The 23,890-nt window shown below is 31.3% G+C and overlaps 1 protein-coding gene across 2 annotated transcripts in view; it reads left to right on the top strand.

The window, feature by feature from the left end:
- LOC134706340 (2-amino-3-carboxymuconate-6-semialdehyde decarboxylase-like) overlaps positions 1-15,373 on the top strand; it is a 38,785-nt gene extending 23,412 nt beyond the window's left edge. For both annotated transcript variants that reach the window (XM_063565200.1, XM_063565201.1), the window contains exon 10: positions 15,027-15,373. In XM_063565200.1, the coding sequence (XP_063421270.1) occupies positions 15,027-15,107 (81 nt within the window). In that variant the 3' untranslated portion in view covers positions 15,108-15,373. The remainder of the gene's footprint in view (positions 1-15,026) is intronic.
- The last annotated feature ends 8,517 nt before the right edge of the window (positions 15,374-23,890 follow it).

The following is a 23,890-nucleotide window of genomic DNA, read 5'->3' as shown; positions in this document are numbered from 1 at the left end:
GCTTAGCAAAGATACTGTTTTCGTCCGATCCTTTTATAAAAAATGATTTCGGATTTCTGTACTCACGAAAATCTTTAATATAGTCTTTATATTCATATGTTAAACGATTCACAATCATAGGCCAATACACAGCTGATTTCCACTTAGGTATTACTAATGCACCTTTTGCCTTGCATATAAGCATATAATTAATAACCCTAGTAATCAAATAAATAGGAGGAACTATCCAGTTATTAAATGCTGACCAGTCATATGCAAATGCATCAACACCGGAAGTACCAGGTGTAAAAAACTTTGAGAAGAACCTAGATACTTTTTTATTTCTACTGTCAGCAAATAAATCACAATTGAATGGACCCCATAATCTATCAAAATATTTAAAAATAATATCTGAAACACCCCAATCATCAAAATCGAAAATTTTGCTCAATTCGTCAGCTTGAATATTTTTATCTCTCGGGATCCATTCAATTTCTAATACAATATTGTTATCTAAACATATATTAAAAACATCTAAAGCTATGTCCTGAAGCTCTGACTTCATACTACCTTTTCTAATAATCTTAGTCACATTCTGATTATCTGTGTAAATTTTTACAAGTTTTCCACTCAATTGATTATGTACAGACTGTAAAATATTGCTTACTGCTTTTAATTCTCTCCAAGTTGAACTCTTGGTTTTTTCTGATTTATCCCACATAAAATGAGCGACATTATTTGAACCTACAATATAACCAGCACCTGCATATTCGCTGGCATCAGAAAAAACAATTCTCTCAGGCATTCTATGAAAATATGAAATATGCCTAAAACTAACTTTTTCACAGTAAAAATACCAAAATCTAAGTTCTTGAATAACATTTTCATTCAAATATACAAAAGAATCCCAATAATCTCTACAACAAATAGTCATATGTAAATGTCTTGTCATAATTTGACAAATACTGCCTAATGCTGGTAACATAGAAATTATTTTTCCACACACTTTAGCTAAATTTCTACAAGTGATATGTATATTACATTCAAATAAAGCAGATATTATGTTTTTTAAATTCTCAAATTTTTTCACAGGTATTTCTAAAGTTCCGTCTTTTATATTCCAATTAAAACCTAGCCATTCCATAATTTGAACAGGTGTCCATACACTCTTTTTATTATTTACAACGAAACCAGATTTTTCTAGATCACTTTTAACCTGTAAAGCCATATTTTCACATATTTCTGAATTTTCTGCAGTTCCCCACCCGTCATCTAAATAAACCACAATAGGAATACTCATAGCTCTCCAATATTTTACTAAAACTCTAAGCGTTTTAGTAAAAATGTGACCTGCTGATGACAAACCGAAAGGCAAAACTGTGAAAGTAAAAAATCTGATTTTATTGCCGAATTTCCATGAGAAACCTAAAAATTTTTGATGATCATAATGCACATCTAAGTGATGATAACCATGCCTTAAATCAAATTTATACATGTATTTTGAATTATGTGCAAAAGATAATGCTTCATTAACACCTTCAAATTTAACCTTTTGTTTTTCAACGTATTTGTTTACATGTCTTAAATCTAGTACAAGTCTTATTTTACCTGAGCTTTGTACCGAAACAGTTAACGGATTTACTACAAAAGGTGGACACTCTACTTCATTAATACAATTGGTAGTAAGAAGTTCATCTATTGACTTTTCAACAAAAGTGGCATGCTTAAGAGCTGATTTGTTATTAGGTAAATAAATACAACATGGTTCAATATTAAATGGAATACGATAGCCAAATTCTATAGTATTTAAGATAAAATCATTTACCTGTAAAACAGATTTCCAAAAAGACACACTATGTTTTAAATTCCCTTTAACGTTAATAACTTGATCTCCAGATTTAATTTCATAATTGTTAATAAAGTCAAAATTATACTCAACTCCATTCGTAGTATCTTCATCTAACGTCGGTTCTTTACTGTGACTTTTCTTGTTCCTTTGGGGCCGTGCTGACTGTTGCTGACGGACTTGCCTTGAATGGACAGTATCTGGCGAAATGTCCTTGTTGATTGCAATAGAAGCATTTCCCGGATCTGTTCTGCGACTGACCTGCATTTTCTCCGAATCCACTGTTTTGACTAATCCCACGAAAAAAATTCTTTGCGTTGAATTTATTTCCACTTTCTGTAGGTTTATTGCTGGGCCGATCATACGGTTTTGAACTTTTCCTTTTTCTAGAAGCACTGGCAATAGCGGAACGCAAATTGGCTGCATCATCCTTATCGTCAGCCAAAGGACTATCAAGATATTCATTAACGGTGTCCCATCCATGTTTGTCGGCGATTTTCACAATTTTGTTCCTCTTCCGCAAGGTTTCTTTCTCTTCTGCTAACACCTCCAACGCCTGAACGTACGATTTGGACCTTATCAGTTTCTCTATTCTTGAAATCGTGTCGGACCTTTCTGTATTAAATAAGTACTGAATGCGATGTCCCTCTCTCTTGAAAACGAAATCTGGAGTCGAAACACCGGTTGACTTCACTGGTTGTATAAATTGGTTTTCGAAATGTTTGATTAAATTAACCTTCTGCTGTTCTAGAGCGTTCGTTAAAACTGTTGAAAACAACGATACGGCACCATCAGTAGACAACTCGGTATTTGATGTACTCTCTTTACTTTTGGACGGTCTCAAATCATCATGGTCGGAACCAGTATCGGACATCATAAACGTAAATTAATGTGACTAACTTCGTAGTATACGACCTAACTGCGAGCACCTTCGATACTAATACATTTAAATGCCAAACTTTATATAGTACCCCACCCGTAGAAACCGCCAAAACTTTTCTCGTGCTTTGTACACGTAACATCAGACTTTATAAATAGTACATACTCCTGCAGAACTAGTTCTAAAACTAGTTACACTAATTCCCATCTATATATAATAACTACAAATACCTAAAGGGAAAACCCCAATTTCAAACGAAATGAAATATATTTAGGCTAGGCCATAAATCAGAAATGAGGGGGACTCATAAGGTCTTATAAAAGTAACAATATTGTCAGTTCCAATGCTTTACCATCTTGCCCCATCCCCACCCCACCATTTTTTCCACATTTTTTTTTAAAGATTTGTTGTAGCAATCTGATCTATGGGCAAAACAATTGTTTTATATGAAGTTTTAATGGAATATGTTTTTTTAAAGATTGCAGTTTTCATGAAATTGGACAAACGTATCAGTGAGTCCCTTGGAAACTGAATCTGCCCCATATTTATTTTTGAGACTAAACACTTTTGCAAGTTTAATCCACATTCTCAATGACATGGATATATATATGTTGATATTATATTATCATACTTCTTATATGATTTGCATAATAGAGAATACTTTTATAAAATTGGTTGAAAGGACCTCCAGTAGTTGTTCATGAAGTTGTTTATTTCTCGATAGAGGACGTTGACCAAACTTCTATTTGTAATCAATGAGGCTAGAGTACATGTAACATAATCTGACTCAATGTTAAAACTATTTATTTGAATACAAACACAAAAAATTCCTTTGATGATCATAAGACTTTTAGTAACATAGAGTACATATTTTTGCATGAACCAACAAATAAATTTATGTGCCTGCCCAATTCAATGACACAAATATACTACATGTATTACCCTATTATGGTGATAACGAGTGTGGATTTTTTTAATTTTTTTTGCCAAAACTAAAGAATAATATTAAGGATTAAACACTTTTTTACAGGAATTTATTGGTTAATAAACTGGACCAAGTCACTCACAAATATATTTTCAGAGAATGCAGTTTTCATGAAATTTGACAAATGTTCTAGTGAGTCCTTTTACAAGAGTCATCCACATTCTCATTCTGGATATGTATTGGAAATTGATGTTATATTATCATAATATTTTGATAAATAATACAGTTGTTTGTTTTATATTATTGAGACATGGTCCATCTAGATCAAAATCAATTGTTGTCTGTAAAATGTCTGCTCTTGAGTTTTGTTTACATTTATAAATGTGGATGGTAATTACATAAAAAAATATGATGTGAAATAAAATTTATTTTACATATATATTTTCTTTTTTGCTACATCATTAAAATCATGAACAGTGATTTATGTGTATGTTGATTTTTGCACTTCCAAGACTTTCACAGCAATCATTCAGATCAAACATTACACTATTCATATAAAAAAAGAAAGATGTATGATTACCAATGAGACATATCTCCACAAGAGACCATAATGACACAGAAATTTACAACTATAAGTCACCGTATTGCCTTCAACAATGAGCAAAGCCCTTACCAAATAGTCTATATGTTTAGGTGTATTTGTAAAATAAACATCAACAGTCAATTAAAAGATCTAGGTATTTCCAAGCAGTGACCACTCAACAAAACCAATAAACAAGAGCATGAGAATATCAAAAATCATACAATTTAAAATTAAAACATCACGAAAAACACATAATACACTGTAATTATATATATTAATTAGTAGGACAATCCTTTTCACATGAGGTGAAAAAAACAAGGTATGATAAATAGATGTGAATACTTATTGTATGAAAGATTATTTTTTTTCATCAAGGATTATTAACCATGAAAATGATGTTTATGCTCATAGGTCAACTGTCAACTTCCTGAATATTCAAAACTGATGCAACCTCCTCTCAGCATAAAGAAGGTTAATTGAAAGGATAAAAAAGTATTACAAAGACATGGAAGCTGCAAACCCAATGATCATTAAAGAAACAATCCCACCTTTAGTTAAGATTTTAAAAAAAATAATGAAAATTTTGACATTTTTCATGAAATCTGCATAAAAGGGTGTGTGACAGGGTGTCATTCTACCCCCGTAACTTTTTATTTTCCCTGGAAGCATATCTTTATTTTTTTATGACTTGTAGCATGGATACAAAGTATTTTATATACCAATTTAAAAAAAAAATTCATTGACACAATTTTTTTTTTCTTACTTTTACAATATTTTTTGGGCAAAATTGTACACAAGATGGTTACAGGCATATTGCAAAAAAGGGTAGCCATTTTGAAAAAAAATAAAATTTTAAAAATAAATTTTGTCTAAAATATTTTAAAATATTCATTCATCATAATGTTCAGAGAAAAAGTAAAAAAAAAAATATATAAGCCGGTTTTGGAAGGAACCTTTATAGCTTAAACAGGCTAAATAATGACATTTTTAGGACTGCAAAGGGAGGTAACTTTTTCAAAAATATTTCTAAAAATAGCCTGGAAACCTATTCTCAAATTTTGATACTTTGTTAGGTACACCCCAATGAACAATATATGGGAAATTTAAGAAAGTTCATTGGCTAGATTTTTTTGGTCGTCAGTGTCCTTCTCTACCTTAAGATAAAACACAATATGTTTTCACCATTGATGTACAGTGCTCAATTATATAAACATTCTGTATGTGCCTGTAGCAAGTCAGAGCCAGTAATTCAGTTGTTGTCATTTGTTGCTGTATATCATATGTGTTTTCCTTTAATATTTTGTTGATAAATCAAGCTGTTAGGTTATGAATCATTTTACATTTTCATTTGTAGACCTTTTACAGCTGACTGCGGAATGAATTTTACTAAAATGTTGAAGGCTGTAATTAATTTCTTAATCATATGGTCTCTTGTGGATAGCTGTCTCATTGGGAAACATGTCACATCTAATTTTAATATTTGTTATTATTGCCTATCAAAAAGTCTGTGGAATGAAATAACATAAATATTTCATTCTTTTTATATGCGGCCAAAACTTTTCGGGTATCGGATAATGCTATCATATCTTAGGCATCTGCATTGTCTTAGTGGTAGTGCGGTGACAGAAGTGTAAAAAGTCGTCTAGATCGCGAGTTTAATCTCCCTAAATAACACACGGCTAAAAATGATCTTAACTTAAAGACAAATATGTCTTCTTTAGTTTTTGCCCTGTAGTCAGAATTTCGTACGGTCACATTTTTCTAAATAGTCGTTTTAATGACTAGTAGTAATTGGAGAGTTTCAACCCCCCCTTTTTCAAAATGAAAAATTGTGTATGTTTGCTTACATTTAACTGAAATAGTTTTTCCTGAAGCTATTTTCATATATCGAAATATTCTATTTAGTATTTCATTTTCTTATAATGTATAAAATTTGCAAAGTTTAGAGTGTTAAAAATTGAGGTAATTTTAATTGCAAATTCAGACACAAACTTTAGTTTCTTCTTCATAGTAGTAATAAAAATTATCCCATAATAATTTTGGCATATAGTATTTCATAAAACTAATCAGTGATAAAAATTTCGGAACCAAAATATGAAAAAAACCTGAAGAAATCAATGGAAAAAGAATGGAATAAAAAACTTCAATTTCAACACGGAACTTAATCACTTGCCTTCCGTCACATTTTGTGTATTAGTCAATTTGCTCTCAACTGATATATGATATTACTACCTTTTTCGCTATTATATACACATATTTGCACTGATATATGCTACATTCTTTGTTTGTATGTGTTTATATTCTATGATTTTTTTGTTATAAAACATTAAATATACTTTGTCAGAAAAGTCTAATTGTAAAATCAAAATAATTGACGGATAGTTTCAGTAAATATTCCGTGATATGTCAAGTCAGTTGCAACTTGCTCCATTAAGTCCAAAGAAAAGACAAAAGTTGTTAAATTTTATGCAGTGCTTATTATGCAAAGAAAAGAAAAAATGGACTGAAATTTTGAGTCAATTTACCAGTATAGGAAAGTCGATTTTTGTACCTGCATTAAATAAAAGTTTAGATGAGGTGAACATCAAGATGTTTCATGCGAAAGCTGTTAATTTACAGAAGTCCGCGCAGGCTGTTTATCATTGTTCATGCTACAAAAGTTACACAAGTAAACATATTTGTTCCCCCTTTTAGAGCGAGGAAGCTTCTAATCTGATATTTAATGACGACATACAATTATCGGACTGTTGTCCCTCAGTTTCGGGTATGTGTACCCGTTCTAGAATGCAGTCGTTCAACTAGAGCGCTTGTATATTTTGTTGCAACAAAACATTTTAGAAAGATCAAAAACTACTCAAGTTTGAATCAGATGAGCGTATTAAGAATGTTTTAACCGTGTCAGTTAAAGTTAAAGTTGAAATAGTTTCCCGTCCATCTTTTAAACTTTTTGAGCACTCTGTCATTTTGGTTGCATTACAAATTATTTGCTAAAAACGAAATAAAAAGCAGATATCTCAGATCAGGATACTGCTTTTACTAATTTTATTTTGGCTATTGACAACGATGTAATGGTCATTCCTCATGACACCGTTTCTAGATAAATATACTACTTAGTAGTAGATCTTTTCTTCCAGCTGATTCTAATTTAAAATATTCTACTTGTAAAATACAGTCTAAACTCATTGATTTCTATAGAAATACAGTTGGCAAACAACTTCAACAAGTTCAAGGCAAATATAACAATATTTTGTAGCAAAATAACTATTGCCATATCAGCTGCTAGTCAATTGATAACTGAACTCAAAATTTTAATGTCAAATGTAATAGACACAAATAACGGACAGATATGTCATTCCGCTGCAAGTATACAATAGAAAAGACATCTCTACAAACTCTAGATAAGTATACCCAACTTCGGAAGAATTGTCTCTTTCTTCTTCAATTCAGTCAATGCCTTCGTCTTTATTGCAATTCATGTTATGAAGGCCGTACTTTAACCTATAATGGTTTAGTTTTTAAATTGTTATTTGGATGGAGAGTTGTCTCATTGGCACTCACACCACATCTTCCTATATCTATGGTAACTCGATGAAACTGCATAGCCAAGACTATTCTCAGGAAATGGCATCACAGAAATTGCGTAGTTGCGTCAACCGTTTGTGTGGCCATTTTATTTTACTCCTTTTTATTTAGGATTGGCTTTACAAATGTACCATGAGTTTGGTTCGAAACACCTTGTTGAAATATTGAATGCCAATGGATTTTATGCTTCTTAAAGTAGAGTGCGACGCTATGTAATGTGTTGCCAACCATTAAATTGAGCGAAATCAAGATAGTGTGTACGTCTCATGCATAATGTTTCCCTATCATCTTTGCAGACAAGCATATGGATGTCATCTTAATATAAAAAAGAAGATGTGGTATGATTGCCAATGAGACAACTATCCACAAAAGACCAAAATGACACACACATTAACAACTATAGGTCACCGTTCGGCCTTCAACAATGAGCAAAGCCAATACCACATAGTCAGCTATGAAAGGCCCCGATAAGACAATGTTAAACAATTCAAACGAGAAAACTAACGGCCTCATTTATGTAAAAAATGAACGAAAAACAAATGTGTAACACATAAATAAACGACAACCACTGAATTACAGGCTCCTGACTTGGGACAGGCAAATACATAAATAATGTGACGGGGTTAAACATGTTAGCGGGATCCCAACCTTCCCCCTAACCTTGGACAGTGGTATAACAGTTCAAGATAAGAACGAACTATAAAAGTCAGTTGAAAAAGGCTTAACTCATCAGATAGACAAAAAATACAAGTGGACGTGGCAACGTACTTAGTCATCCCGACAAAAAAAGACACAATGAACAGATCTGAGAGTACTCGCAGTTATCTGACAGCTAGTTCAAAGCCACTAACAACTAATTAAAAAAAACATGCCTCTAAGACTAAGCACTCAATCCGTACACATCCAACATATAATGGATTTAGTGTAAAGACGTCATAAACAGCCAGAGAAGAACATGACCGTGTGCAATGCCAAGTTACAGGTATCGACAGATTGTAGATCCATGAAAATGTATATAACCCCATTTAAGATCTCTGTAAAATCTTGGATGAATTGAAAGAGATGGTTTAAAGCTGGTATTTCTTTGGGAACAAATGTCTTCGGACTTCCTACAATACCTTGTCTGTACTTGTAAAGAAAAACTCAAAATAACGTGTTTGCTTTGAGCAGAACCTTTCATGTGCACACCTGTGGCCATGAGTGAAATGTATAAAAATATTAAAAACATGTCTTGTGACGGTTGGTGAAAATGAAGATGATGGAGATAATGGTTGATTAGGTATAGAGCTTGTTGAACTGATACACATGGTCCCAGCCCGCGGGTTTGGGGAGTGTTGGCGTGCCCTTAAAAAAGTCAAACCCCGCCACATTCTGTTTGTGTCTGTTTCATGTCACGAGAAGGTAATGCAGTGTTTGTCGTATTTGTCTATATACTATATTTTTTTGTTTCTTATTCATTTTGTACATTAATCAGGTCGAGAGATTTTTCGTTTGTTTTACAATATTCATTTTGTGAATTGAAGACTATGCAGTATAAATTTTACTCATTGTTGAAGCCCGTACGGGACGTATTGGTAATTTATGTCTCATTTTGGAGGGTTGCCTCATTTGCAATCATATCACATCTTCTTTTTTTATATGGAATACTTTTGAAATACGTTGCAAGGAAAAAAAGGGGGGATATAGGTACAAAACTTATAATGTAATAGATATTAACCAGAGTAAAATATGCAACAAAAGATAATACTATATGGAAGCAGTAATAATTGTGAAAAAAAACCCAAAAGCAACGAATAGTCTATGATAAAACCTGAAGTATCCGCAATTCAATTTGAGGTCATATTTGACTGTAGTGTTCTATTGCTTTGATTTGATACCTCACCCAATATGATATCGTTTGTATTTATGTAGAGTTTAGAAATAGAAAAAAATGTCAAAATTGAAACCCTCCCAAATTTTCACAGATTTTCACATATAACCTTTGACCTCAATTTAAAAAAGTTGTGACCATACAAATTCCTGACGACAGGCATATTATTATAGTGCACTATTTCCTCTTTCCAATGATATATTATATAGGTGTGTGTTCGGTGGGGAGATTAAAATCCAAAAAATCTACCTTCAGTCACCGCACTAGTGTCCTCCTAAGACAAAAATAAAGTGAGGGCTATTCAAGAAAAAAATGTAGGGGGGGGGGGGGGTTGGAAGGCACATTGTATTAATAATACATGGGTGATGGGTATCAGGGCAACTTTTCACTCTATAACGCACTATAATTCTCAATAACAATTGTCTGGCAGGTGCTGATAAAAACTGCCTTCCAACCCCTCCATACATTTTTTTCTGGAATAGCCCTGAAGGGATCTTTTTCAAAAATAAGCAAAAGGTTCAATACTACAAATGGAAGGTTGGGATTGTTTTGGGGATGATGGTCTCAACCATTAAGGAATTAGGGGCTACAAAGGGATCAAAAATACAAGCGAACAAGCATTTTTCTAGTTTGAGGACAACAACTTGTGTACAATTATTTTGATTGCTCTGAAATTGTACCACAAGGGTTTTTTTGCTGCAAGGTTTAAGAAGTTGTCAATTCTCCAAAGAAATATTGGGGTTCACAATTGCTTATTCTTTGTATATAGTCTGAAAACAGATCTACTAAGTAATGGACAACAGCACAGTGCACAGTGTATTTCACAATAGAGAGAAATATACAATTGAATATAAACTCAAATCACATATTAACCAATTTAAAGTTCTTTAACTACATTTTTTCTGGGTCAGAAACCTATAATGTGTCAAATATTAAATTACAATCCCATACCCGCCAACTGTCACTATTTGCGGGGGATTTCCCCCATGGAGGCTTCCAAATGGAAATTTTGTAAGAGCAATTTTGTCCACTATTTTAAAGAAAACAATTAATTTAACAATGACTATGAGATTGTTAAAGCACAAAGAAGCCAAAAAACACATTAGAATATATTTGAAGGCCCCTTGAAGGTTTTGTAGGACTATAATAACCATCTTTCTCGTAAAACCCCCATGGGCATTTTGAAAAGTTTGCAGGTATACAATCCAAATTCACATCCATACCAAGCTTGAATATTATCTCTATTTTTGCCCCAACTGTTCAGGATTGGACCTCCAGTTGTGCTCTGTAAAGCAATGTATTTATATTGTAAAAAAAAATGTTTCTATAAAGTTTGATCAATAAGAGGATAATGTCTTAAACAGACAATTACATTATGTTTGGTAAATGTAATAAATGCTGATTGCCTGGGTTTTACATATACAATAAATGCAGGTTTGGCTTATTTATATTTTTGCCTGTGGAAATAACCAGCCTAAACTGGGGCTAATATAGGCTTCCCTTGTAATTTCAATGACAGAACCATGTCAGCTGTCTTATTTAAAATCCATAAGGACTGTCTTCTTGTTTGGACAGTCATGTACAATTTGCAAGACTTTTTCAATAAAAGAATTACCCTACTGTTTTAAATCAGTTTGAACAGTGCAATTTTGGAACAAAATAAACTTGTCTTATATTTTTGAAGTGACATCTTGGTCATATTCGGGTTTCATGAATTATTGAGCATTAAAATATTTTAAGAAATAATCAAGAACCAAAAAAAATTGAAACGCCAAAAAATTTCATAAAATAACTGTTGGCTGTTGTCTGCACTTTGGTCAGGTTGGTGTCTCTTTGATACATTCTCCATTTCCACTCTCAATTTTATCTTCTTTATTAAATTGTTTATTCTATTTTCTCATTCCAATTTCATAGGCTTAATATGTCAATAGATCATAACATGGCATTTTCCATATCAGCCCTAGTCTTATTCATCTACCAATATTAGGACCTTACCCTAGAGCTAATATGTAAGACATATAATAAGTAATTGTGTCTAACAGACTTATGTCGTATGAATAAATACCTGGCTGGTGTATTTTGGTAAATTTATAATACTTTTTATTTTCCAATTCCAAGGGGTAAATAAAGGGGCCTTATTATACAATATCCTTTGCAATATCTTCTTCTAAAAGAGAAGTAATTATTTTTTAGTGCATGGGAACTGATCATTCCTGGTCAAATTCTTATGACTTTATTTACTGATAAAGCCTTTTATAAATAACTTCACTTCTGTGCAACAGATAAAGCATAATCATGACTTGACTGGAAATTCCAGAAGTTTAACCGAGATTTTAACAGCTTGATTACATGTTGACTCATATCAACAGACACCAACGTCACAGTCAGGAAAAGATAAAAAATTATAAAATTATTTCCAATTTCAAATTGATTGAGTTAAATTTTATTGAACATTTTGAATAAATATAGAGTATATTTCACAATGCTTATTTAAAAAAAAAAGTGTTCTTCAAATTTTGTCTTATTATCACTTTGAGCATACAGCATGTACAGAAATTTAATTAATATTTCCTTCCAAACTTTGTGGAAATATTGGCTTTCCTCAGCTGGACTTGGGGAAAGTAAGCACTACAATCTTTTTTTTCTTTTTTTTTATATATTATTTCCCTTTGATTAAAGATTCTTTTATTGTTAAGAAACAATAAACAAAATTTTATAGCAAAGGGATATGGATCACAAATTATTTTCAGGAAAATTGATCAACTTACTGCAATTGACTGAAATGTGTAAAAGACATTTAATTTGGAACAGTCGAAAAATTGTTGAAGTTTCATAAAAGAATTGGATAAGACAAAAAGTTGAATGAATTGAGCAGTGAAAACAAAATTATTAAAAACTATATCAGTATTTTTGAATAAAAAGTAGAATTTTACATTTCATAATATACCTGAGCATTATTTTGTGGCAAAAAGATTTATAGTTTTTTTTATAAATCCTACCTTGAAACTTAGTATTTTTATGCTCCCGCTGTAGGCAATGGGAATAATGAGTGGTACCCTTGACCATTCTTCCATCTGTCCACCAGTTTTTATGTCGATTCACCCATCTATTTTGTCCATTCTTCCCATTTTTGATTTGGAAATCAACTTTAGTTGTCTCATCCATTTTTTATGAACTCATACACAATGGCCAGAACTACAACAAAACAGAGAGATTGCAAATTTGACAATGAATTGTTTTCTGTTCTAGAGCTATGTCCTTTTTCAAATTGGAAAATTGCAAAGCTTGAGTTGGGGTGGGGTGGGAGGGGGGCATTGGTTTCCTCAGACTTATTCTTCTTTTATTTCAAATAAAGATCAACGAGCAGCAGAAGTTGTTTGATATGACTAAGATGAACGATCAACAGAAGTTGTTTGATAGGGCAAAGATCAACGATCAACAGAAGTTGTTTGATATGACTTACTATATTTTACGTTACACTGTAATCATATATTGTTTTCTTATACTTGTCACATACTTTTTATACGACCGCAAATTTTGAAAAAAATTTTGTCGTATATTGCTATCACGTTGGCGTCGTCGTCGTCGTCGTCCGAATACTTTTAGTTTTCGCACTCTAACTTTAGTAAAAGTGAATAGAAATCTATGAAATTTTAACACAAGGTTTATGACCATAAAAGGAAGGCTGGTATTGATTTTGGGAGTTTTGGTCCCAACATTTTAGGAATTAGGGGCCAAAAAGGGCCCAAATAAGCATTTTCTTGGTTTTCGCACTATAACTTTAGTTTTAGTTAATAGAAATCTATGAAATTTTGACACAAGGTTTATGACTACAAAAGAAAGGTTGGGATTGATTTTGGGAGTTTTGGTTTCTACAGTTTAGGAATTAGGGGCCAAAAAAGGGCCCAAATAAGCATTATTCTTGGTTTTCGCACAATAACTTTAGTTAAAGTAAATAGAAACCAATGAAATTTAAACACAATGTTTATGACTATAAAAGGAAGGTTGTTATTGATTTTGGGAGTTTTGGTCCCAACAGTTAAGGAAAAAGGGGCCCAAAGGGTCCAAAATTAAACTTTGTTTGATTTCATCAAAATTGAATAATTGGGGTTCTTTAATATGCCGAATCTAACTGTGTATGTAGATTCTTAATTTTTGGTCCCGTTTTCAAATTGGTCTACATTAAGGTCCAAAGGGTCCAAAATTAAACTTAGTTTGATTTTAACAAAAATTGAAACCTTGGGGTTCTTTGATATGCTGAATCTAAAAATGTACTTAGATTTTTGATTATTGGCCCAGTTTTCAAGTTGGCCCAAATCGAGGTCCAAAATTAAACATTGTTTGATTTCATCAAAAATTGAATAATTGGGGTTCTTTGATATGCCAAATCTAACTGTGTATGTACATTCTTAATTTTTGGTCCAGTTTTAGAATTGGTCTAAATTAAAGTGCAAAGGGTCCAAAATTAAACTAAGTTTGATTTTAACAAAAATTAAATTCTTGGGCCTCTTTGATATGCTGACTCTAAACATGTACTTATATTTTTGATTATGGGCCCAGTTTTCAAGTTGGTCCAAATCAGGATCTAAAATTATTATATTAAGTATTGTGCAATAGCAAGTCTTTTCAATTGCACAGTATCGTGCAATGGCAAGAAATATCTAATTTCACAATATTGTGAAATAGCAAATTTTTTTTTTAATTAAGAGTTATCTTTCTTTGTCCAGTATAGTAAGCAAGAAATATCTGCAAGAATTTTTTTAATTGGAGTTATCTTTCTTTGTCCAGAATCAACTTAAATCTTTGTTATATACAATATACAATGTATATTCACTTTTTACTACCAACTGATAAATTTAAATAATCTTTACCATTCAGTGATAACAAGCAGTTTTTTTACATCTTAATATTTTATGATGTATTTAAATGAGTAGTAATTGTTGCAAACTCCATAAGAATATTTTAATTGAAATTAGTTTTGGAATAAGGGAAAGGGGGATGTGATAAAAAAATTGGGTTCAATCTATTCTCATTTGAAATTTCATAAATAAAAAGAAAATTTCTTCAAACATTTTTTTGAGAGGATTAACATTCAACAGCATAGTGAATTGCTCTAAGAGAAAACAAAAATTTTAAGTTCATTTGAATACATTCATTCTGTGTCAGAAACCTATGCTGTGTCAACTATTTAATCACAATCCAAATTTAGAGCGGAATCCAGCTTGAATGTTGTGTCCATACTTGCCCCAACCGTTCAGGGTTCAACCTCTGCGGTCATATAAAGCTACGCCCTGCGGAGCATCTGGTTTAAAAATCAAATATAAATTTGTTCTGTTCAAATGTGTTTTGTTTGTATTTTAGGATAAATTACTTGTGAAGAATGCATGTGACTTCCTTGGAATCAAAAGAGCAGACTACAGTCCACACCTCATCTTCCACTGATGTATAAATACTGCAGAATAGACCCTCAGCATTAAAGACATTGACACAGTCATATTGATAACTTCATATAAACGTTTTTTTAATCTTGTTTTGTTAGAGTATGTTTTTTAAATTAATTATTTTAATATTACTTTGTTGCAAAAGTATTTCAAAAAATTGTATACTGAGGCAAGCAATGCAAAAGGAATTGCAATCTTATAATGAATAGGTGTCTGTCATTTGTTTGTATACCAGGGATTTACAACTAATGGCAAATGTGGAGCATTATATATTGAATATATTTTTATATATTGAACTGTATTTAAGTAATGCTCCTCTTCATTATATAATTAAAATATAGAGGTGTATTCCATTATGTCACTTATTGATATTTTTCACAGTATGAATTAAGAAATATTTTAATAATTTTCATTTAAAAAATAAGTTCGGTATAGTTTATTTTGTATTGAAGGCTGCAAAACTGTTTATGTAGTTAATTATTCAGTATTTTTATAAATCGACTTATATGCAACTGATTCTGGTAAGTTTACAAGTATTGAAGATTTTATAAATGAACTTATATCTTACTTAGTCAGGTAAGTTTACAAGTATTGAAGATTTGTTTGTTGTCTTTTGTACCAACTTAAGTAGATTTTTGAAGAAATTTTTGTATTATGTGTACTGAAAAGGGTTGGGGAAATTTTTAATATACAAAAATCTATATCTTTTTTATCTCTTAAATTATGTACGAACAAAAATTCGTACCCTGGGAATAATACTGAATCCACAGAATAAAGTGCTGTCAATATATGTATATATATATATGTATATCATTAATGATTGTTTAATTTGTGCCATAACTATTTCAAGTTTGTATTTTATCATATTATAGCCAGACATCTACCCACTCTTGTATTAGTTAATTTGAATTGTAGGTGATAGAAACTTAGGACAATTGATAAATAAATAAACAGCTTTTTTTTATCATGCAATGTACTTGAGCTGCAATCAGACATTTAAGATAAAGATTTTAAGAAGGTATATTATGTTTAAAAGGTTATTAACCATAAAAAGTATAGGTATGATAGAAGTTATTCTTTGGTCCCTTGGATTGTAAAAATAGTCAGATTCTTAAATCATTTCATATTTATGTTATTTTATTGCTAACATTAAAAGATGATATAAACTTTGACATTCTCAATTACAACCTAGATAAACATGTGTCTAGCATATTATATTATAATCCTGGTACCTTTGATAACTATTGAGTAAATATGGCTATTTTACATTTAGAATTTGATCTAATTTTACTTTACTAAAAGCCTTAACAAAAAATCATTGAAATGTTGCTTACAGATCACTTGAGTATGACCCTTATTTGATGTCTTCAGATCTTCCACACTGTAACAAACAAATTCAAGGGGTAGAGTGAAAGATCTGATTTTAATCAGATAGTGTAATCGTGTAGACATTAGAACAGAAATAAGATAAGTATATATGAATGTATATACTAGAACTATTGATATGTGAACACACCAATGATAAATGATTTAAATTAACATACTAAAAACCACAACATAGATTAAAAGTTTGTATGCTTGAGATGTGTTTTGTCAAGGTTAGACTCATCAATAAAACTTATAAAATGTAAAATAGAATAAAAAATGTTAAATTTTAGGTTTAAAATTGTTTATTCCATTCTTATTGGAAACATTCATTAATGTGTTTAATCTAACAGAAGTTTTGATAATTCATGTAGTGATGTACAATTGTTCATTTCTTTTATTTGAATATGCAATGTTCATATCTCGAAGTTACCTCAATTATTAGATATGTGAAATGTATAGTATTATCAGTTGGTCAAATCAATTAAGTTCCATGAAAGAACCAGCTGTTTTATATTATAAGTACTGGGGGTATTGTCTCACCCACCAACTAAAACACTTAAACAAAAGGGTGCACTAGTTTAAATTAGTTCTATTAAATGCATTTAATGTGGCATGTTTCCTTCTAAAATGATTAAGTGGATTCTTTTGTCTGATTATATATCATTTATATAGAAAAAGTAAAATAAATCTTAGCTATTTTGAAGGACAGTATCCTTAACAAATAAATAGGGTTACGGTAAATATGTACATTCCAGGACCCATCCCAAAATCCAAGTTGGTTCAAGTTACCAAACATAAAATAATGCAAGTCAAATTTGTATCTTTTTTTAAGACCCACCAACAAAAAGTGCTTCTATTTCAATGAAAATAAATGTTGAGGACTAAACAAAAATTAACTAAAGATTTTGTGATTTGAAGTTTTTTTCTTCAAAAGTGTTCCTTTTATTCTTACTTGTGAAACACACACTATGGATTGGAACAAGGAAACTTTAAAAACTTTTTCTTTGTAATCTTTGCTATTTTGAAAGTTGATCCTATCAACAGACAAACAAACCTTTTCTTTGGAAGTGCTAATATTTTCAGAACTACACAACATTTACAGACTCGTAACCAGAAATTTGTTTAATGATGGCCACCTTGCAAAAATTATTTTGATAAATGGATCAAATTCACAGGTTGTGAGTAAATGATACACACTTCTCTAATTGCTAAGGATATAAATGCAGGAATATGACAATAAACAAGGTGCACAATACAAAGCATTATATAGTGCTTTACTTTGTAAGAAACATTAGATTTTCCTTATTGAATACATTTATGATATTGATATCTCAGTTTTGTTTAAGCATAATATGAAGAATCTCAAATGTTAATTTTATATCTATTTTATAAATGGTTTAACATTGTTTGATTTTAAATTTTTACATCACTTTATATTATATTCAAACCCCAGAATAAATGAGGGTTAAAGGTTTGGCTTTTATTTCTATTACCTTTTAAAATTGTTTTAACATTATTCAATATTAAATTTCTAAATCACTTTGCATTGTATTTTGTTTTATGTACAATAACAGAATAAAAAAAAATGTTAATGGCGTTATAACATTAAACATATTAAAATGTTGACTGTGGTTTGATTGAAATCAACAGTATGTTTTGATAGTTGTATTATTGCTATCAAAGTTTTGAAATCGTAGATATTAATATCCTCTTTTTTCATTTCGGATGTTATAAATTTTCACATAGTAAATTAAAGCAGCATATGTTAGGTATTACATTCTATTAGCTAGTCTCTGCTATATTGGAATTTAAAAAAAAAAAAAAAAACACCAGCAGAACACTTTACAGGATCTGCTTACCCTTTTTCTAATGCAGAAGTAGTAGGTGGTGTGTTGCTTAGTCTTCATTTTTTTATCTTTTGTTTTGTGTACTATTTTTTATCTTTTACTTTTTAAGCCATGGAGTTGTCAGTATATTTTCAATTTATGAGTTTGAATGTTCCTCTAGTATCTTTTGCCTTTTGTCTCAGACTTTTGATAGCAGCAAGGGTGTGCTTGTAAATATATGAAACTCTGCAACTCATTTCACATAAAGTCTTAAGAATTTTGTGTAAGGACCCTGTTTTAAACAAAATAATAATGAAATGACTCCAACTTTATGCAAGTGAGGTTTAAACATTTCTAGTATCTAAGCATATATTATTTATATTGAGATAAAATAGAGTGGCGAAAGATACCAAAGGAACATTCAAACTCATAAATCGAAAGCAAACTGTCACCACCATAGCTAAAAAAGAAACTTACAAATAATAGTAAACAAGACACAACACAGAAAAGTAAAAACTAAGCAACTGCCCTCCCTCATTAAAAACTAGGGTTGATCACGGGTGCTCTGGAAGAATAAACAGATCCTGCTTCACATGTTGTACCCTCTTGTGGCTCATATTATTACAAACCCGATAAATAGTCTTAATTCGGTAGATCATATTCGTGAAAAGGGAACAAGATTGTAGTAGTGACATAAGGAACACATCTGACATCATCTGTGAAACGGATATTCGGTAAAGGTCAACCAAGTCGCGATGGCTTCCGTAAAATTACCATCATAGGAAATACAAGCCTGGGAATATCATATCGATATATACTTCGTATGCAGTCGCTGCCGGTATGCTGCTACAAAGAAATGGAAAGTTTACAATGGAGAAGCTAAACTCATCTCTTTTGTTGTAAAGTTTTGTTTTCAACCGACACTCATAGTCAATTTCAAGATGTGATATGATGCAGACTTAATTGTATCTGTTGTATCCTTTACCCGAAAGCTTATTGAAAAAAACGTCCTCTAAACGTAACAATATGTTGTTAACCAAGAATTCAAGCATCTTGATATTGTCAGTTTCAGAGATTTTTTCGTTTGAATCCGAGTGATTCTTTATAAAGTAGGAACTATTCCTCTCTAAGACCAGATGTTTGTATCTACGTTGGCCACTCTTTTTTTATGAAACAATGCACTACCAAATCTTTCAATTTGTCTTGTCTTTTAGTTTGGAATGGGGAATACTTTGTATAGTGTAGAAATGTCAAATGTTTAATTACTATCGCCAGATTTAAGAGACTTATATTGTATCCACTCTAAAAGATCTTTGGAAATTTTTAATATCCCACATCTGATTCACGCCACCTCTCGAATATGCAGTTTAACAATAACTTTGAGGCCTTGCTTTGATTACTGATAAAATTGATGTCAATTTTTAGATACAAGAGTTGAGCTGGCTGTTATGAATGTATTGCAGCATTTATTTTAAACGAAATCCAAAGAAACGTCTAATTGATTCTAGATATTTGTATTCAAACGCTATCTATCTACATCATTTCGTTTAGTTATATATTATGCTTTATTCAAATAAAATAGTTCTGCTTGAAGGATGGATGTATCTACACAAAAATGACACTTATAATATCCCCTTTAATACAGGTCTGGCGAGTTTTGAATAACCAATTTAATAAGAAATTACTATATATAAGTAACAACATTTCGTCTACAAAAGTCATCCTCGGCGCTCGATTAAAAAAAATAGTTCAAAAGGTCAAATAATGTACGAAGTTGAAGACCGTTGTGGACCAAAAAGTCAACTGTACAATATTTGCCAAACACAGCTTAGTACATCAACACTCACTGAAAGAATTGTTATTTGTCATTAATGCGTTAAAGATTCGTAATAAATATTAAAAAAAAATAATTGCATAATGACTTAGTTCAGTACATATGCATGCATTGGGGCAATACTTTCGATTAGGTTACAGCAATATGTATTGAGTGTGTAGGTAAAGGCCATATCTGTGCCTAGCTTGCTTGCTGGCTAAACGGTGAAGTACTTACATTACCCTCCGTTAAGTGTAGACTAGTCCGACAGATAACCCATCTATCTGTCTGTAATACTATACTACTCCGAAAAGAGGGTAGTGTATCTTTCCTTCACGGTTCAGCTAGCCAGCAAGCTAGTCAAGCATATTACCTAAACAGATGTTGCTCGTTTCATATGACTTAATTTATACAGTAACTTTTTTTTTTAATATAACATTCTATTTTATTTTCAATATCAAGGGGGTAAACAAATTGGCCTCAGTGTACCTTCTCCTTTACAATTTTTTCTTCTAAAAAAGCAAATATGATGTTTCTTTTTAAAAACTTCGCATATATATAGGGATTGGAATAAATAATCATTATTTAGTCCACGAGAACTCATTCCTTGTCAGAAACCTTGGTTAAATTGTGAGGACTTTATCTACTGATCATGCTGATAAAGCCTTTTATAATATTGTTTGATATAATTTGATTAAATATAGACTAAAATTCTCTTCTACGCAACAGATTAGACCATAGCATGACTAGAGTGTAAACTCCAGAAGTAAGACCGAGATTTTGACAGCTTGATTACATGTTACCTCAAACCAGACAAGAATGTCACAGTCAGGAATAGATAAACACATGAGTGTCGAACCTTTCAGAGGGTTTCTTACAAGATTTTTTAATTGACCATTTTCAAGATTGTTATATATGGGTTCGTTTTCTCTGAGCATTTTGAATAAATAAAAAATAGTTGTTTTCATTTTTATTCTAAAAAAAAATGTATTCCTGATACTGTCTCTAAATTTTTCCATTCAAATTTGGAGTAACTATATCAATGACTTTAATTTAAACTTAGCACTATGGTCTAATACTTTTTACTACTGTGATAAGATAAGGTTCTTTTGCTGTGTGACGAAATCATATAGAAAACTTGATTACAAAATGACACAGTTAAAGTTATATTCTTTGGAAATTGATCAACTTAGTTATTGCAATTTATTAAGAAAATAATTGGAATGCGTTCGGGATATCATAATCAAATATAAATGCCCACCCTTTGGTTGATGGAAAAAAATATACGACTCAATGTATTATTTCGCGTCAAATCGGACACATATGGTAATTTTGACAACCGCCAAATCCCTAAACACACTAACTGTTTTGGCTGTACTATTTTACCTCAATATAATATTAAATAAGAAATAAGAAAAAAATCACACTTTTCACCTAAACATTTCCTTTTATCTAATTATGTTACATTCTGAGGCATACAAAAAGCATAGAAACGCCAGGTGTTTACACTGATATGACACCAGACGCATATTTATGACATCAGCAGAAGGACGCCCTCGGATGCGGGAGTTTCTCGCTGCATTGAAGACCTATTTGTGACTTTCTGCTGTTGTCTGTTCTATGGTCGGGTTGTAGTCTCTTTTAAACATTCCCCATTTCAATTTTCCATTTAATTATAACATCAGCTTGTTTAGTTGCCAAAGACGGTTACATCATTTCGTGGAATTGTCGCTTTATCAAAATGACCATCGAAATACATTATGTTGTCTTTAGTACCAATTTTGGTAGATTGTCGAAATTGTACTTTTTATGGTTACTTGATTTTAAGATTTGGAAAAATTATGAATGCAAGAAAATCTGTATTCTTTGTTACCCTAAAATTATGTCACAACAAAGATCAGTGCACTAGGAATAATAATGAGTCTTAAGAGTATATTGCTGTCAATATATCACTGAAGAATATTAAATGTGTGCCATAACAATTTCAAGTTTAAGTATTATCATATTATAGACATATACCCACCTATAATGATGTTAAATTATGCCAATTGTAGGTGATAGAAAGTTTAGATAATCCCATTTTATATACAAAGCCATTAGTATGCATTGCATTTAAGACGTATTAAGACGTTTTAAGAAAAAAACAGTTGTAGCTAGATAACAATAAAAGACCGTTTACGAAATCGAGATAAAAGCCATTATTTGGCCCTTTAATTGGCAAAAAATAAGATCCTTTCGTATTTATATTTTTGATTTAAAAAAAATATATATGATATAACTATTCTCACGTTGACATTATACGTTTGTTGATGTAGTTCATACATGTTTCACGTTTTCTTTTTTCTTTTTCTTTTTTCCTATCACAAGTCAATTTGGGTGCTTTCTGTTCGGTGTGAGCAAGGCTCCGCGTTGAAGGCGGTACTTTGACCTATAATGGTTTAAAAAGTACTATGACTTAGATGAAGAGTTGTCTCATTGGCAATCATACCACATCTTCTTATATCTATTGAAAAAACATTTTTGTTATTAAATACGGATAATTTACATTTCGTTTATGGTCTCTCTCGTCGTAAAGTGTATGCCAAAAAGCATTCGAATGGGCATGTTGGTGTGAACCAACTACGTAAGTACTATTCTATAAAAAGATACATTATATATAACTGACATTTTTATGTACTAGGATATGGTTATTTTCATGATGAATTAGTGTGTTGATGAGGCTGTTGCTTCATAACTTTATATTACCTTTCTTTTATAGCCATGGGGTTGTCAGTTTATTTTCGATCTATGAATTTGACTGTTCCTTTGGTATTTTTCGCGCCTCTTTTATATTAATGTGAGCATCTCAGAGCAAAGTTGTTTACAAGAATGAAAGCAAAAAGCAACAATGAAGTCAGTATTCAAGTATCTGTTCCTGGTATTTGAACGTCAAATTCCTTGTCGAAATCTGTTGTACGTTTTACATGATGACAATTTTTAATATTATAACGGATTTTATGCACTTAAATTTTGCTGTTGAAAACTTTGTAAATTATTTAAAATTAAGAAATGTATCTCCCTCATACAAAGCTCTGAATCCTTCCACAGTTTTGCCTATACTTTTTGTTCCTTTCTTGTTAATATCTCTTCAAATTGTAAATAGGCTTTGGATTTTCAAAATATTTCGACCTTGAGCATCACTGAAGAGACATTGATTGTCCCACTCGACCTCGAGCATTACTGATAAGACATTGATTATAGATTTGCTCCTGGTGCAGAATAATTAGTACCGTTTATGTTATTATGTAAATCATAATCCTACAAATTGTTTCATGTAACCCTGGCTTTTTTGACAGCTTTGTTTAAACTAACACATATCAAAACACTTAATTACAGATTTAATCATTGTATTGATCAAATGTTTAACAACTTACAATTCATCATGTAAGATATGATTTGAAGTTGACGGATCACCAAAACCAGGGATATAACATACATAGGCCTAGGATCCGTATTGAAGACCGTACCTTGACCTATAATGGTTTACTTTTATGAACGTTGTTCAAATCTCATAGTTATCTTAATTATATATATGCAATGTATAGGAAGTATGCCTTAGATGTACATTTTGACAAATCAACTTAATCCCATAAAAGAATTAACTATTTTGTTTTAATATGAGAAATGGTTTCACTAATCAACTAATATGACTACTGTTTCAAACATACGAACAAAAGGGAATCTTTAAAAGGCAATTTTTGTGGCATTTGAAATGATTCAGTGAACTCTTTTGTCAGA

This window comes from Mytilus trossulus, chromosome 2, assembly GCF_036588685.1.
Source record: "Mytilus trossulus isolate FHL-02 chromosome 2, PNRI_Mtr1.1.1.hap1, whole genome shotgun sequence".
NCBI lineage: Eukaryota > Metazoa > Mollusca > Bivalvia > Mytilida > Mytilidae > Mytilus > Mytilus trossulus.
This window is presented reverse-complemented; position numbering and strand designations above follow the sequence as displayed.